The following is a 16,078-nucleotide window of genomic DNA, read 5'->3' on the forward strand; positions in this document are numbered from 1 at the left end:
AATGAAATTATAAAAATGTAACCATTAGTAGATATTAACGTAAATAAATCTCGTCGTTTCTGACCACAATTCCGGTGTGTTATTTGTCCACCTCTAAGTCCCGAACCCAGACGAAAAACCTTAAAAAAAATAAAAGTGACAGCATCTTTTCACTTTCGTAAATGGAAGGAGATGATACCCCCTTACCTATCGCTTAAGTTAAAGACAGTGTGATAATCTAAAATAGCATTTTTCAAATGGTGTTCAAGGTTAAATTAATGGTATTGATTGTATGTTAAGCGATTTTTTGTATTTATTAATACATCCACTTGAATTTATGGTTTGTTGTCGGGTCGAGAATAATTTTACTATTTGTCGAGTATTGGCATAATAATAATAAATTGTATCCTACAATTGCATGTTTAAAATATTAACACTAGCGTAGTAAAATAGCGCCGCAAGAGACTTTTTTTACTATTAGAGCCAATTTTTAATTTCTGTTTATCTCACTTATCTGGTTGAACTGCCACGCCGGTCCCCCCTGAGCCTGGGCCCCCAGGCTAGAGCCCTGTCAGCTCCCCCCTTGTGGGGGCCATGCACCAAAATTACATTGATTTATGTTTTTTATTTGATAAATAATTTAATATACAAACCACACGACGAAGAACTAAATGTACATACTTCCAATATAACTAATTAATGTGATAAATGAGCTTTTTTCGATGAACGTAAAAGTTTTATATACTAATTATGACTTGATATTTGGAAGAGCAACCCGAAGTTCTCGGCTAAGTTCAAGCAAAACTGCTTATTATTTTTAATTATAACTTGAGTTGAAAAACTTTGCTCACCTAGATAGGAATGTCGCAGAAAATGGGAGCTGAGCTGCGATTGCCTTGACGGAAATCCGAGGATATTCTTTATTAACCGAAATCCAGAAAATCGTCAATGGAACATCGGCGATGTTCAGTTTTAGCGTCCTGTCGTTTCTCAATTCAACCAGTTCCTCTCGAATTTATAGGGAAAGTGCTTCAATAGAATTTTCGGCATTGGTTGCAAAATGGTTTCGAATCCAAGTCGTATTTATTGTATGAAAGTAATGATGAAATTTCTTTTGCAGCAAAATTAAATATTTTTGAGACGGATCCAAAATTCATTGTTTGTTTTTAATGGTAGTCTGGTAGGTCCTTTGGTACATTTGTAGATATCCATGTCTTAAGTCCTTCTAATTTATCAGAGCATGTCAATATAATATTTTCATTCTGCCATTGCATTGTTTTATTAAGTTCATGCAGGTGCTCAAATATATTATTAGCCATGTCTGCAAATTTGGCTATTAAGTAAGTATTGTATAATATACAAAATTTGTTTTTTTTTGGGAGCGCACCGCAGCACACCTAGCATCGTCTCACGGCACACTGACCTAGAGTCATAACTCACATTTTGCAATTTTGTCATTTTTTAGTTAAATATACCAAGGCATTAATCTATATAAAGAAAAATAGTTGGATATCAAAAGTAGTTTTAAACCATGTGAAAATCGTTGATATTTTTCAATGAATAATGTGAGTTCTGTCACTAAGGCCTGTCTAACCAATCAGCGAGATCTATTTCTCATAGTGTGCTGTATGTCTGCAGCCTTCGGAGTATTATATATATTTTTAAAAAATCATGTAAATCGACTAACTCACTCATTAATATTGAAAGGAGTTCAATACCTTTTTTCTAATTACAAAAAACTGTGCTCTGGTGGTTTTTGCGATTATATCAAAACTCGTTTTTTGGAATACATGAGTTATGAATCTAGGTAATTCATTTCCTTTTTTAACATATTAGTAAATCAGTAAACGAGGTCTCTTTCTCAAATTTTATATCTTTATAAACAAGTTTATTAATGGTTTTAGTGTTTCTGTTTTGTTTTTTTTTTACCTGTACAGTGGCCACGAAGACGGGGCTGGTAAATTCGATTCTGACGGTGTTGACGGTGATGCTAATGCCATCGATGACTTTGTGGATGAAGCTGTAGCGCTGTGGGGGCATGGCAGGTGAGGGGGCAGGGCTCGGAGTGTCTCCGCCGCCCCTGGGCTGCGCACATGTCACCACTATTATTTGGACATCCTCCAAATTCTGCAAATAAAAAAATTCTATTGGTTTAACTGGTGTAATGACGTGACCCGGCTCGCGGCTAGCTCATTAATGTAACCGGGCCGTCACTAAGGAGACTAGGGATGAACTAGGAGGGTGGATCTCCCTTGTGGTAACACAACTTTTGATTATCCGTAAATAAAACTCTTGGTTGGTGTGATACCAAATTTATTCAGGTTCAATGTTCACAGTGTCACAATTAAGTTATTTGTTATTGTTCAAACAATTAAAACTTATAAAGATGTCCGTAAACTATTTATTTGATTATTATATAACCTCTACGAAACCTTTCAAAAGGTTCCGAAATGTTCACACTCAATCTGAGGAAAGTATACGCAAATGTTCGATAAATATTTTTATTTCGTAAAATATTTTCTTATACAATGTCACAATCGTATTATTTTCACATAATATTAGGTTTGAAAAATAGTTTTCATTTTATAAACCGCTTATAAAAGGTTCATTTATATTTATGAACTTATTTATTAAAAGTTTATTAATGTTTACAAACTTATTCACAAATAGTTTATTTATATTTACAAACTTATTGACAGAAAGTTTGTTTATTATTTACAAATATAGTTTCAAAATTTGTTATTATAACTATAAAATAGTTTCTAAAATTTATAATTATAACTATAAAATAGTTTCTAAAGTTTGTTATTATTATTACAAGCTCGATAATTTGTTTTTATTTCAAAACAAACTCTGGCGCGATTTATTTTGATTACGTCATCCCGAGAAATACGTATCGAAAATCCCCGCGTCTCACTTCGGAACGGAATGAAAAATGAATTACTACGCCGATTACGTCACGAGTTAACCGTTAACTGGTATCCGGTTTTTCCCGTTATTACTCGCCTCCTTTCGAAAGAGGACTTTTGATTTCGACTTCGCGTACGATTTGCGCCTCTCCGGTGGAGGTCTTACGATCGACGACTTGAGAGCTGCTGAACTGGTGAACTGTTGCTTGTATGGGAAAAGGGTCACTTTTTATACCCTCTGGATCGAAGTCCAGTAAGAAATAGTCCGAGAGGGACAGCGAATCTGTCCCTTTTGCGCACCCTTCGCCCAAGATTTAGTTTCGGTATATCTTTTATCTAAGACACCTTTTGAATAGAGACAACTTTCAATAAAGTCGAGCTGAATTTACTTTACGTTATATTTGCAAAATTATATGTCAGCCGTGGTTATTTTCAAAGCCTTCGGAACATGTCTAGTAAATACGCATTTAGAATGACTCACCAAAAATAGTTAATTTTGTACATTTTTAAGCATTCAGGAGAAAGGAAAGTTTTTTAGCTTTCCAATGAGCTATTACAATAAGTATTCGTACATAAAATAAGGGAATAGCAATCTTTAAACTTAAAACGACAAAACATAGACCTAAATAAACCTAGATAAACATAAACAAAACATAACCAGCAGGGTCTCCCAATGATAAAGTTTCCGCCACTCTGAATCGTTCCCGACCAATAGAAATTTACCTAACTTTAATAAAACTAGTTGGACCCGAAATATCTTTCTCAGTTAATAACTTCCCTTAGCACGGTAATTATCACGTAATAATATTACAATGATATACCCAACATTTACAATTAAATATGCAAATGCTTTAATTTAACAAGGATATTAATCACGAGTAATCATTAATTTATGAATCTTTTAATAGTGTTTTACACTTTAATCTCTTATTTTATTTCCTCTCGCGACGAGGACCAGCTGGCTCGAATATTTAAGCGGAATACATTTTGCGATTTCAAGGTCGCGCGATGTTTCTTTCGTATAGAATTTTAAAATTTTATTTCTTCATTTATTTGAAGTGCGTTCAAGATTTACTGTGGCTGATGGGTAGAAACCCATCTAAGGCAAGGCCTCGAGATTCTCTACTAGTTATTTTTGCAAGATTTAATGGATTTAGCGGATTTTTCGTATATAAAAAATATCTAAATTTTATAATTACGCGCACATAAACATATGTACGAGTTTACAATATCTTTACAATAATAGCTTAGCTTTATCTTAATCTAATTTAATTAATATAAAATTTCATTATTCATAATTGTACAGAGTAGGAATTTATAAAAGTTAATATTTCTATTTTTATACATTTCCAATACTTGTACCAAGTGTAATCAAGCATGTACTTATCGGCTTTCATGCAAACAATTTTTCACATGTTCTATTTTCAAATTTCAATAGACATTAATCAATAGGAACATATTTCAAAGTATCAACAACAAAATCTATCGAATGACGATGTATTGGAGTCTCTGATCTCAGCGTTACAATTACGCATGAGAACTCTCGATTTCTGAACTGAAATTTTTACATGAAATTTTCATTACATTTATTAAATAGTGTTAACAATAATACATTTATCTTCTATTACTAAACGATTATTCTTACTAATTACCTGTTTATGGTCTTTTGACCAATTATATTTCTGCTTCTTCCATAGTATGTACTGAGAAGTCGTTTTTGACTCGCCGACAAGGACTATGGGACTTATATACATCTTATTAGTACTTTGTCGCGAGGTTGTCGCATGGCTTTTGAGTGGCAGAATTGACTACAAGGCTAGATTTGTATAGTTATGTCGTCAACCATACTCTTTTTCAAACACTAACTGAAGGTCGGCGTTTTTGTTCGTGTCAGTAACTAAGGTTTCTGTTCCAGGAATTAGTTTCCTCGTCAAAATAGCATATTCTCATGAACTGTGCGTCTTTCCAGTGAATCTATTCTATACGCAAGGCTGCTATCGAGGGTAGTTTATCATATTTATGTATGGAGGTATTATAATTGTTACAATAAGTTAACCGTCTCAACAGTATTACTGTTCTGGTCTACAAACCTATAGTAATATTCAGTTCCGACTAGCGTAATCTGATTTCTTCCAAATAATCTAGGTCAACCAATGAAAAATTATTATTATTGTTATTATAAGATCTTCAAAGAAAATATTTTAATAATAATAAATAAATGATTACAGAAAAAAATACATTAAATTATGCGGTTAAGTATAAATTTGATAAGATACTATTCAGGATGACGCATAATTGTCGGTTTATTGTAAAGAATAAACTATATACAATAAAAATAAAAAATAAATATGAAATGGTATTTGAAATTATTGTTATCGCCATTGTGAGATTTGGAATATCCTGTTTCCTTAGCGGTGACCTATACCAGTGGTAAAGAGTGGATCCAAGCCATAATAGATAAAAAAAAATCTTAGGTATATCGATAAAATATCTACATAAAACTATGCATGATTTAATGGCATAATTTTAGATAATTTATCGACAGAAGAATATTTTTTATCTTTTATCCATTATGGTTTGGTTTAGGCAAGGTTTAATTGACTTTAAAAACTAACTAGCACCATCTGCAATTTTTATTCTTAGTTCAACGCAAAAAAATAAGTATAACTGACAAAGTTTCTTCTTCTTCTTCCACGGCGTTACATCCCGGGGTGGGATTTGGCCTCCTCCACTCACTCCGGTCTCTCGCCACACTTCTCCAGTTACCGGATCTTCCTATATGAAGCCAGTCCACTTCCACGGCGTCAGCCCATCTCCTTCTTGGACGGCCTCTGGGTCTCTTCCGTTGGGGTAGCCACTTTGTCGTGATCCTTGGCGCTCTAACTTCAGGCATTCTCTCCACATGTCCCGCCCATCGTAGTCTTTGGGACTTACAGTATCTTATGATTGTTTGCTGTTCAATCAGCTCTTCCAACTCGTGGTTCATTTTTATTCTGTAGTTCCCATTTTCCAACGTGGGTCCAAAGATTTTGCGGAGTATTTTGCACTCGAAGACAACTAATTTGTTTTCCTCGTTTTGAGTTAAGCACCAAGTCTCACAGCCATAAGTGACCACTGGCCTTATAATTTTTTATAAATTAGAAGTTTACTTCTTCGGCCTAGAATTTTCGACCCCACCAGTCGCTTGCAGGCATGCCAGCATTTATTCGCGGAGATAAGGCGGATTTTTATCTCCTCTGCTGTCTTATTTTGGGTATTTAGGCTGGATCCGAGATACGTGAACTTGTCCACCCCTTCATATGCATGCTGTCCTATGTCTATATTCTGCAGCGGTACCTGATCGCGTGTGCTGACCATATACTTTGTTTTTGACTGGTTTATATGCAGCCCAGAGTTTTCTGCTTTTATTTTCATAGTGCCACCATGGTCGATCATCCTCTGTTTGGATCTGCTTGTAATTACTATGTCGTCAGCATAAGCGCACATCTGCGTTGTATTGTTATCTTTTAAAGTTTATTAAAGTTTAGTGTGCACTATTTTTGTCGAATCTCCAAAGCCTACCTCCACCCTTCGTCACTGACCTATACTAACATCAACAACCTTTTGAGACTATCTTTGCACATTAGGACTATTGTTTATAAAGGATTCTTTTAAAATTAGAATGTTTTTTTGTAATAAAACGCACTTTGATTTATAAAATTTCATTCTTCTTTATTTCAACATAAACATTGATCTAATGTTGATAAAGATCGAAACCAGATGATTAGTGGTGTGTCCATTGCACTCAATTGCTTGGTTAATAAACAAAATTGTCACATCTGGATTGTTAATCTCGATAGTTCTAATAATCGATAACGCCACTGTTTAGACTATGACATTTAAGTAAAACGCTTACAGTCAACAGTCGAAGTTAACGAGATATATTAAAAAACTCTTTGTAGCCAGAATTGAATTATACTGACTTGGAGGACATGTGGTTCGAAAAAGTCAGTGCCGTATGTCATATAGATCAGTGCTTCTCAAACTTTTTCATACCACGGCCCCCTAAATCAGAAGAAAAAATCCAAGACTCCCTCCAAAAAATTTTTAGTCTTTAGTGACCAACAGTACTTTCGTTAACATTAATTATTATTATAGGTACATTTTTATTAAAATTTTGAAACAATTTTCATTTACTTACTTGATTGTAAAGCAAAAGTTTTTTTTTTTAAACTTCAAATTTATTACAGCTACAGCCTACAAAAATATTTTAATGAGACAGGGGTGATTGCATATTTTTACATAATAAATCAATATCCAGTACAATGTATGAAATACTAATTTGCCGGGTTTGCTCCAAAGTCTCCGTTGAAAGACACGACCTGTGTTATTTTATATTACCAGTAACGATGAAAATGCTGTTTCGCATAGGTATGTTGTCGCAAAAGGAATTATGATTAAGAATGCTGCTTTTGCGATTGACGGATAAATTCTGCAAGACTTCTTTCATTAAGTTTGACTTCAAGGGAATTATCTGATCTAATATCAATCAATTCTTCTTGAGCTTCCCACGTAATATGATCATATTTTAAGGATTTAGCAAGTGGTGTTCTTATCCACTTGTACTTTTGGTTTTCATTTAAGTTTGGACCTCGAGATTTTTACTGATTTGTATCAGGTACCGTCCAGTGATCATGTTTTCATGATTTTTTCAAATTTTCAAATACTAAAATATTTCGCGGCTCCCTGACAGGAGCTCCAGGGCCGTGCCCCCAAGTTTGAGAAGTACTGCATTAATGGATCAAAATTGTGAGAAGAGTCATCTGTGTCATTAGACAGACTACTTACCAATTCTATAGGCATAGTCTTTAGCTTGGTCCAGTGTACTCTGAAGGTTGCCCTCCCACAGGTGGCGGAAGCGAGTCGCATCCATGCTGGAAGCTCGAGTAGCTCTGTGAGGACTGCTTCGTCCAATTGTAAAGACGAGAGGGAGCCCTGACCTCGCAGTGCACTTACGCTAATCTGCTCTGGGGAAAGATTTTTAGTGAACCTGAGAAAAGAGAGAAACAAAATGGATTAATGAGATTGCAATAAAGAGTTTCACTACAGTAAAGGGGAGCCTTGTGAAATATTAGTATTAAAACACTTGATGCTATCGTTTAGTGTGATAGATTTGATAAAATATACTGTGAGCTGTCAGATTTAAATTAAAACATGGATGCCTGTCTATACATGCTACGAGGGTGGGTCAATAATTCCTTAGAAAAAAGCATTAAAACAGTTTTTATTTATGTATTTTTTTTTTATTTCTCAACATAATCTCCTTGGAGCTCAATACACTTGGTTAGACGTTTCTCAATTTTTTTTAAACCGTCAGAAAAATAAGTTTTCGGAAGGTCCTCAAAATAAGCATTTGTCCGATCGATGACTTCTTCATTTGAAAAAAAACGTTGTCCACTTAGCCATTTTTTTAAGTTTGGGAAAAGGAAAAAGTCACTGGGGGCTAAATCTGGCGAATACGGTGGGTGGTCGACCAATTCGAACTTCAATTCTTCAATTTTAGCCATTGATCGTAAACATGTCTGAACACGGGCATTGTCCTGATGAAAGAGGATTTTTTTCCTGTTTAAATGAGGCCGTTTTTCTTCAATTTTGTTTTTTAGTTGGTCCAATAAAGATGCATAATAATCCCCTGTTATTGTTTTTCCTTTTTCCAAATAGTCAACGAAAATAATTCCGCGTGCATCCCAAAATACAGTAGCCATAACCTTACCAGCTGATTTTACGGTTTTCGCCTTCTTTGGACATGGTTCGCCTTTCGCAATCCACTGCTTTGACTGTTTTTTCGTCTCGGGAGTATAGTGGTGTATCCATGTTTCATCTACAGTCACAAAGCGACGAAAAAATTCATCCGGATTGCGTTGCATGAGCGACAACAGGGCTTTAGAGGCCACCACCCTATTGCATTTATTGTCGACTGTGAGCAAACGCGGCACCCATCTTGCAGAAATTTTTTTCATGCCCAATTTGTCATGTAAAATAGAAATGACGCTACCTTTTGAGATCCCTGTAACCTCAATTATCTCACTCAACTTTAATCTTCGGTCACTTAACACCATATCGTGGATTTTATTGATCATTTCTGGTGTAGTCACCTCTACAGGACGTCCTGAGCGTGGTTCATCCTTTGTTGATGTACGACCACGTTTAAATTCATTTAACCAGTTATAAATAGTTGCAAGTGAAGGAGCAGATATGCCGTGAACTAAATCCAACTCATTTTTTATTTCCTTTGCTGTTAACCCTTTTATATTAAAATGTTTAATAACAGCTCTAAACTCAATTTTCTCCATTTTCCATTTTTCCATTTTCCACAAGCAAATTTTTTTTTAAATGTACGAGAAACACACAACAACCCGACCAATCTGATTGAAACTTCGCAGCATACTGAATCGGTAGTGCCGCTCCATGAAAACAAACCGCTTACAGTACTAGTCGCGCCACCTGTCGGCTTTTCTAAGGACTTATTGACCCACCCTCGTATTTTTGTGTTCACTTTTTAAATTAATGAATTATATACTATATTTGTGATTGTTTAACTAAATATCTACACATCTCCTAAACCTGTGAACATGCTTAAAGTGAACAATTATGTTTTTTTTTTTTTTTTATAATTACGATTTAATTCCATTTTGCGAAGACATTTGATGATTCCTGTCTTAACCAATTATTTCAGGATAACTTGTTTATTATTATTACACATTATTATTATTTATTACGTTTATTATTATCACATAATAAAAATAATAAAATAAAAAAGCCTTTTTATTTCTTACAAACAAAAGTAAATGACAGTTAATTGACTATATCTAATGAATATAATATATATAACCTATGAATATATCTATTATGTATATATGTTACGCCGAATGTGCGAAATTGAATATTATTATATATGTATTATCTACTTATCTTCTAGTTTATATAATATTAATTATTATTAATTTTCTTATATTTCTGTGTAATACATATATATATTAAGATTTTTTATTTTGTATATAATACTATTAGATAATGTTTATAAATTAAACAGTGATATGTAATTAGTTTGTATGGTTTGTAAGAACCCCTCTTCGGGTGAAGGCCTCCTCCAAAGAGTCCCACTGGACTCTGTTTTTGGCTATTTGTAGCCAATTTGGGCCAGCTGTCTTTATGATGTCGTATTGCTATCTCGCATGGGGTCTTCCTCTATAGCGTTTCCCTTTTGGGCCGTTCCATGAAGTAATTATTTTTGTCCATCTCTCATCTTGTAGTTGCGCTACATGACCCGCCCATTTCCATTTAAGTCTTTGAGCATGGATTAGAGCGTCTGTGGCTTTTGAAATATTTCTTATTTTTGTGTGTCTTATTTTTTGTCTTTTGTTGATATTTAGCATACTACGTTCCATACCGCGTTGGCAGCTGGTGATTTTGTTCTTTACTATGCTAGAGTATCTCCAGGTCTGACAGGCATATGTTAAGCATGGTAGGAGACATGAGTTCATCACTCTAGTTTTTATCTTTGCTGTCATATCGCCTTTAAATATTTCCTTTAAGCTCCAGTATTTATTCCAAGAACTTTGTATTCTTCTTTCTAATTCCAGCTCATTGTTTTTCCTGTCAAAACAAATTTGTTTTCCCAGGTAGGTGTAATTTAATTTCATATCATCAGATATTGCCATCTTATTTTATTCAAGATAAATATAAATGGTTACCCCAAGATGGCTGAGCGGCTTAAGCGTCGACCTATCGCATGGTGGGTCCCAGGTTCGAATCCTATGTCTGGAAAGCACACATATTGTTTTTCAATTTGTGTATGAGTCAGAGTAAGGAATTAATAGGTTGAGCAAGTGGCTGACATCCATTTCTCGTAAAAACAAAATCTGTTCGTACAAACCTCCACTCTGTGAAGGCGCATATGATGTTATTAGGATCGGACATGGTCGGAAAAATATAGATGGATTCGGCAACACCATGAATTGGGCATGTCACATCTCAAATAAATAGTACTTATGACTAATCAGTTCAACACGTCCCAACGGCTGGTGAGTGAGCATAACCACAGCCGCAGTTCGTGTAGAGTGTAGATTGCCAGTGCCTGGAACGGTTCACCGTGTTTCTTTCTCCCAAAAGTATACTTAATTCAGTCTTTTTAAAATCAATCATTAACTTCAATACACTTTTTTGAAATAATTAAGATATATATATCGATGGATTCGTTATTAAAATCTCCACATGAAAATTTTATCATCTCTTTCAAAATCCGCTACGATTAACTGTCATTTATGAAACAAAATCAATGCGTCTATCAATACCCGCTATAACAGTAATGAAACATTCAAAAACTTTTTTAGTTCAAAAAGTTTTTATTGATTTTCTCAACATAATGAAAAAGTGTTATAGCGGGTTTTGAAACTCAGCGAGACATATATTATTTTCTAAAATATTTATCATTTTAGTGTGAAAATATTCATGATAAACTCGAGAAACATGATTTGGTAAGTTTTCACAAATATTTATCATTCTGTTCCTATTTCATATTTTTTAAGGGATCTATTTTATTACAAAAATAGCTGACCTACAAGTGTCCATCCAGTTTAAATTGGCTGGCAGTGATAAGGTTAATTAAAATGTGTGGTATAAATAATACTAACATGTCAAATCCATAGGAATTACAAATTATAATCGTTTCAAGAGATTAAACATTTACTTGCTATTCATGATAATTTCTTATTTGATATTCGTCAAGCACACTTGATAAAGCTTACCATAGGACCGAAATACATTTGCAATAAAGCAATTTTTATAGGTAGTATTACCAAGTGATAAACTCATTTCATAATAAAATAAATATAGTTGAATGTTTCCCGTCTAGTAGAAGACGTCTACCAAATATTTTCCGAGGACACGTGTACCGGCATTCACATTATACAAATATTATTATTATACGATAGGAACTCTTAACAGTACTATCTCACGAGATAAAAGCAAATACTTCAGATAAATAAATATTAGATGTTTAGAATACAGGCCAATATTTTTATCAAGAACTGAAATTGGTGAACTGATAAAATACAAAGCAAATAAGCAGTTTGTATATGGCAATGATATCGAATATAGTAAGTATAATTTAACACAATAAACCATGTGGTCCAATGTATAACACAAACATGGACCCCTCCAAACCAACCCGTCCCGCACCACACTCGGTCTTAACCGAGCATATCATGAGGCACTACCTTTGGATATGAAGCATCAGTAGTTGTTTATGCCTGGGAATGTCTCAAGAGCAGATATCTAAGACTGAGATCGCCATGCTCTCAAATGAGCTTTGACTGAGTTTACTGAAAGATGTAATTTAATAAAAAGTGCCGTAGGAGAGAAAAGCACGGAGAACATAAAAGAAAATTAATTTAATTATAAATATAATACAAAAACCAAGCTAAATAATACGTAAATTTAAAAACTATGTGAAGAGATCTTCACGTCCGCAATAAGACACCGCAAATTTTTAAAATGAAATATAATTGGCCTTTGTGGCGACCAGGTCGGACGGCAGCTTGTTGGACCGACTTAAGCATCTCGTCTCTCTCGGACATTCCCAGAGGATGTGGTTTGCATCCTATTGTTCTCCACCACATGGACATGTTGGGCGGATGGTAACAAGTCCAAGCTCATAGAGCTTGGCAGCGAATCCAACATGGCCTAAACTGACTGGTGTAGTGGTCAGGAGTCAATTTGGTTATCTCCAATGTACAGTAAAACCTTGATTTTGTAGGAGGTTAAATTAATGTTTATTATAAAAGAAACGGGCCGGACATATCACTCAACAAGTGGACAGCCTCTGGAAAAATACAACCAAACAGTGGTACCCAAAGGGCACTAAACAACTACAGTGATGCCCGGAAACGTGTTGGTTCAATTAATAAAGTTCGATGAATGTACATGACAGCGAAAAACTACGGACAGAGAGTAACCTTCATCTATCATTTGATCATTCAAAGAAGTTGAAATAATCTTTTCTAGTAGATGAGCCTAAATATATAAAAATTAAGCTGAAAAAAAAGACTTATGGACTACCACATAAATTTAACTTTTGTCACCCAGCGGATCGTACCCGGGTCATATTGTGAGTTTTTTTTTATATATTCTATATTATCTATTTTTCCGTAAATTTATAATAATCAATTAATACTACTAATAGGCACATAATGCTGTTCTTAATTTATAATTTACCGCCAATATTATCCATTGGCACGCCACTCATTATTTTTGGCATGTGAACATAATAAGGTTCGCCATAGCTGTACTATTTGATTACATTTGATTATATTGATAACTGCCACTTGCATTTCTCAATTCCACCATTAAAATGCGGCGCCGCCAACCACTAAACATGTCCAATTTCAGCCCTAAGGTTATGAGCACTTCAGATAACTTATGTATACTGGAATCATTCTACAGTGTCACCAACTTTACTGGAAAAGTGATTCCTAGTTGTATTGGAATTGGTTGCTACAATATTCATGTTTCTATACTAGCATACAATGTCGATACTATAGAAGTGTGCACACTGTCCCAATATTGAGTAAATTGTATATTTAATTAATGTAGTAAATTGTTAAGCATAGTATGTAGTCATTTATGTGATAAATGTTTATGTCATTCATTATTAAATGTGTCGGGCTACTTATTGAAGCCTTTACATTTAAATATGTACACCAACACCATGAACTCACATTGAGTGAGAATAATTAATTCAAATTTGCTTATACCTGCCGTATGTGGGTAAAATAGGGACAAGCGGAAAGGTAAACATCATTTAATATTCAAAGATATAAATAGCTACAGAGTCAAGTTTGCCCTGACAAAAAAAAAAGTTGGCATTGTACATATATAAAATAATAACAAATTCGTGGCTTTTTTTTAGCTTTTCCAAGCTAATATGGAAAGAATGAGGCCTAAAAAGTTTTTTCTCAGTGACAATCTATGCGCAATATTTTTTTGAGTATCACTTTTCTGTTTTTGAAAGTTTCAATGAAATAAAGTACAATAATATGGCAGTTGTTTTGGTATTATGTACCTTAAGCGATTTTTGGTGATTGTTCATCTAAATATTCTAAATAATGATGACTCGGTGTACTGTACTTCATTGTCTGTACTACAATAATTGATGCAGTTTGTTCTTTCATAGGCAATTATGGCAAAGTAGAAGGTAAAGCCGTCTTAAATGGATACCATAAAGTATCAGGCTATGCGAATGATCTGGTGGTACTCGGGGAAAGAGAAACATGTGAACAGGATATTTGGCAAAATGAATAAATCTAAAAGTTAACATTGAGAAGACAAAGTACTTAAGAGTGTCTAGAAAGAACATATACCCAGGAAACATTTTGGTGGGTAACTCGAAATTCGAAAGCACCGCTGGAACCATCATCTCCCAAAAGAACGAGATGAACCTCTGAGCAGATGTAAGAGTGGAAATGCAGCGTTCTTCGCACTGAAGAGTCTATTCAGGTCTAAATACTGTCCAAAAAGACAAAATTCCGGGTGTATAACGTGATCGTGAAACCAATCGCTCTGTATGGATGTGAAACCAAAATGGGTCCAAAAAAACATTTAAAAAATGGCTTATGAATTTTCCCAACACGGGATTTGAACCCTTTATAAAACCGAAACGATGCCGCTCGGTCAACGCATGCATAATTATAGAACCATTTCAAATATTATGACTATGGCGAATAACTGACAATGCATCTTATAAATGTTTAATATTCGTTTATGTAAATGGCAAAGGTCACATTGATTATTGTTGTCGATTTGATACTACGTAGTGATTTATGAAATAAAATTGCAAACTAAACAAATTGTACTACTTTGAATAAAATTAAGCTTTTAAGACCCAAAATATAGCTTTTTAAAATAAATTAATTTAAAAAAAAAGCTGCAATTTAGCAGGCTCTGCTGGTACTAGGCTAGCCAGTGGCTGTTTAGGAGGTCTTGGGTACCACTGATCTGCTTTCTAATCCATTAGATCCTTTATTCATCATTAAATCCATCTACTTTTATTTTTGTTATTTTATTTTATTTCTTTTCTTATTTTATTACTTATTGTATTATTAACTCACATTTCTCTGTATTTTTATTTTAAAAAATTATTAACACTTATTTTATGTCATGTCGTGAACGCTTTGAATTTATAATTTGTTATGTTCATTATATGTAAAATAAATTAATTTGATTTGATTTATTGTTCTATTGAAAATATATGATTTGGTTGAATTTCACAAAACACAGATAACTAAATTTACTGACGCATACAGCGTCGACACAACATTGTTTATTGGAAAAACAGCCATTAGCGCTTGCAACAAAGTTGGAAGGAATAGTCACCACCACCAGTCTGTCAAAACGGACAGGATTCATACTATTCATAGCGCACATCTCGCTTTTGGTTGCAAAAAAATCCTGTCAGAACGCAAAGATCATAGATGGCAATCGTAACATCTTTTTGAGAGGTTGAGATATATCATTCCGATTGAAATACTGTGGTTCAGTTAATTTCTATCATTTTTATTTGTTGGTGGGAATGTATTTTTGTTAGAATTTCTCTGTTTGGACTGTGTCGGTGTCGCGGCGAATGTCTGTGTGCAGGGCTGTATCTTAAGTTCTTGGATCAATGTTTTGACTCCACACATACTTCCAAGACGCTTAGAACATAGAAAAAATTATTTCTTAACCCACTCGAGTTGGGTACTGTTGTTGAAGATCATTATTGGTTTTCGGATGAGCAAATAAATTCATCATTACATTCGTCTTAGACATTCCCTGATCTACCTGACACATTAACAAGCTTATTCAAATAAAATTAATAATCACAAAACAATAATTGAGAATTTACAACTACTTATGTTTCTATAACCATAAATGAAAAAAGAAATAATAAAAAATTGTGGAATTAATAAATATAAGATAATAGGTTTTGTTTTTTGCATGCGGTCAATTATCAATGGATCGCCAGATGTATGCTCCCAAGGTGAGTGCATGACAGGGTGAAGTGCATATTTGTCAGTAGTTCTAGTAATTTATATCAAAAAACGGTGTACCTATATGCAAGAATATAAATTCCGTGATTAATTCTGTTTACTTAAAATATAAATAATATGTTTACA

General features: G+C 34.1%; 1 protein-coding gene across 2 annotated transcripts in view; it reads right to left on the bottom strand.

The window, feature by feature from the left end:
• Window positions 1-16,078, bottom strand: part of LOC147078163 (bridge-like lipid transfer protein family member 3B) — a 62,233-nt gene that overhangs the window by 45,202 nt on the left and 953 nt on the right. For both annotated transcript variants that reach the window (XM_085961277.1, XM_085961278.1), the window contains exons 2-3: window positions 7,716-7,917; window positions 1,909-2,106 (exon numbers count right to left, since the gene is read on the bottom strand). In XM_085961277.1, the coding sequence (XP_085817403.1) occupies window positions 1,909-2,106; window positions 7,716-7,917 (400 nt within the window). The remainder of the gene's footprint in view (window positions 1-1,908; window positions 2,107-7,715; window positions 7,918-16,078) is intronic.

This window comes from Rhyacophila brunnea, unplaced genomic scaffold (genome assembly GCF_057557595.1).
Source record: "Rhyacophila brunnea isolate RB1 unplaced genomic scaffold, BYU_Rbru_1.0 scaffold_12, whole genome shotgun sequence".
NCBI classification, from domain to species: Eukaryota; Metazoa; Arthropoda; class Insecta; order Trichoptera; family Rhyacophilidae; genus Rhyacophila; species Rhyacophila brunnea.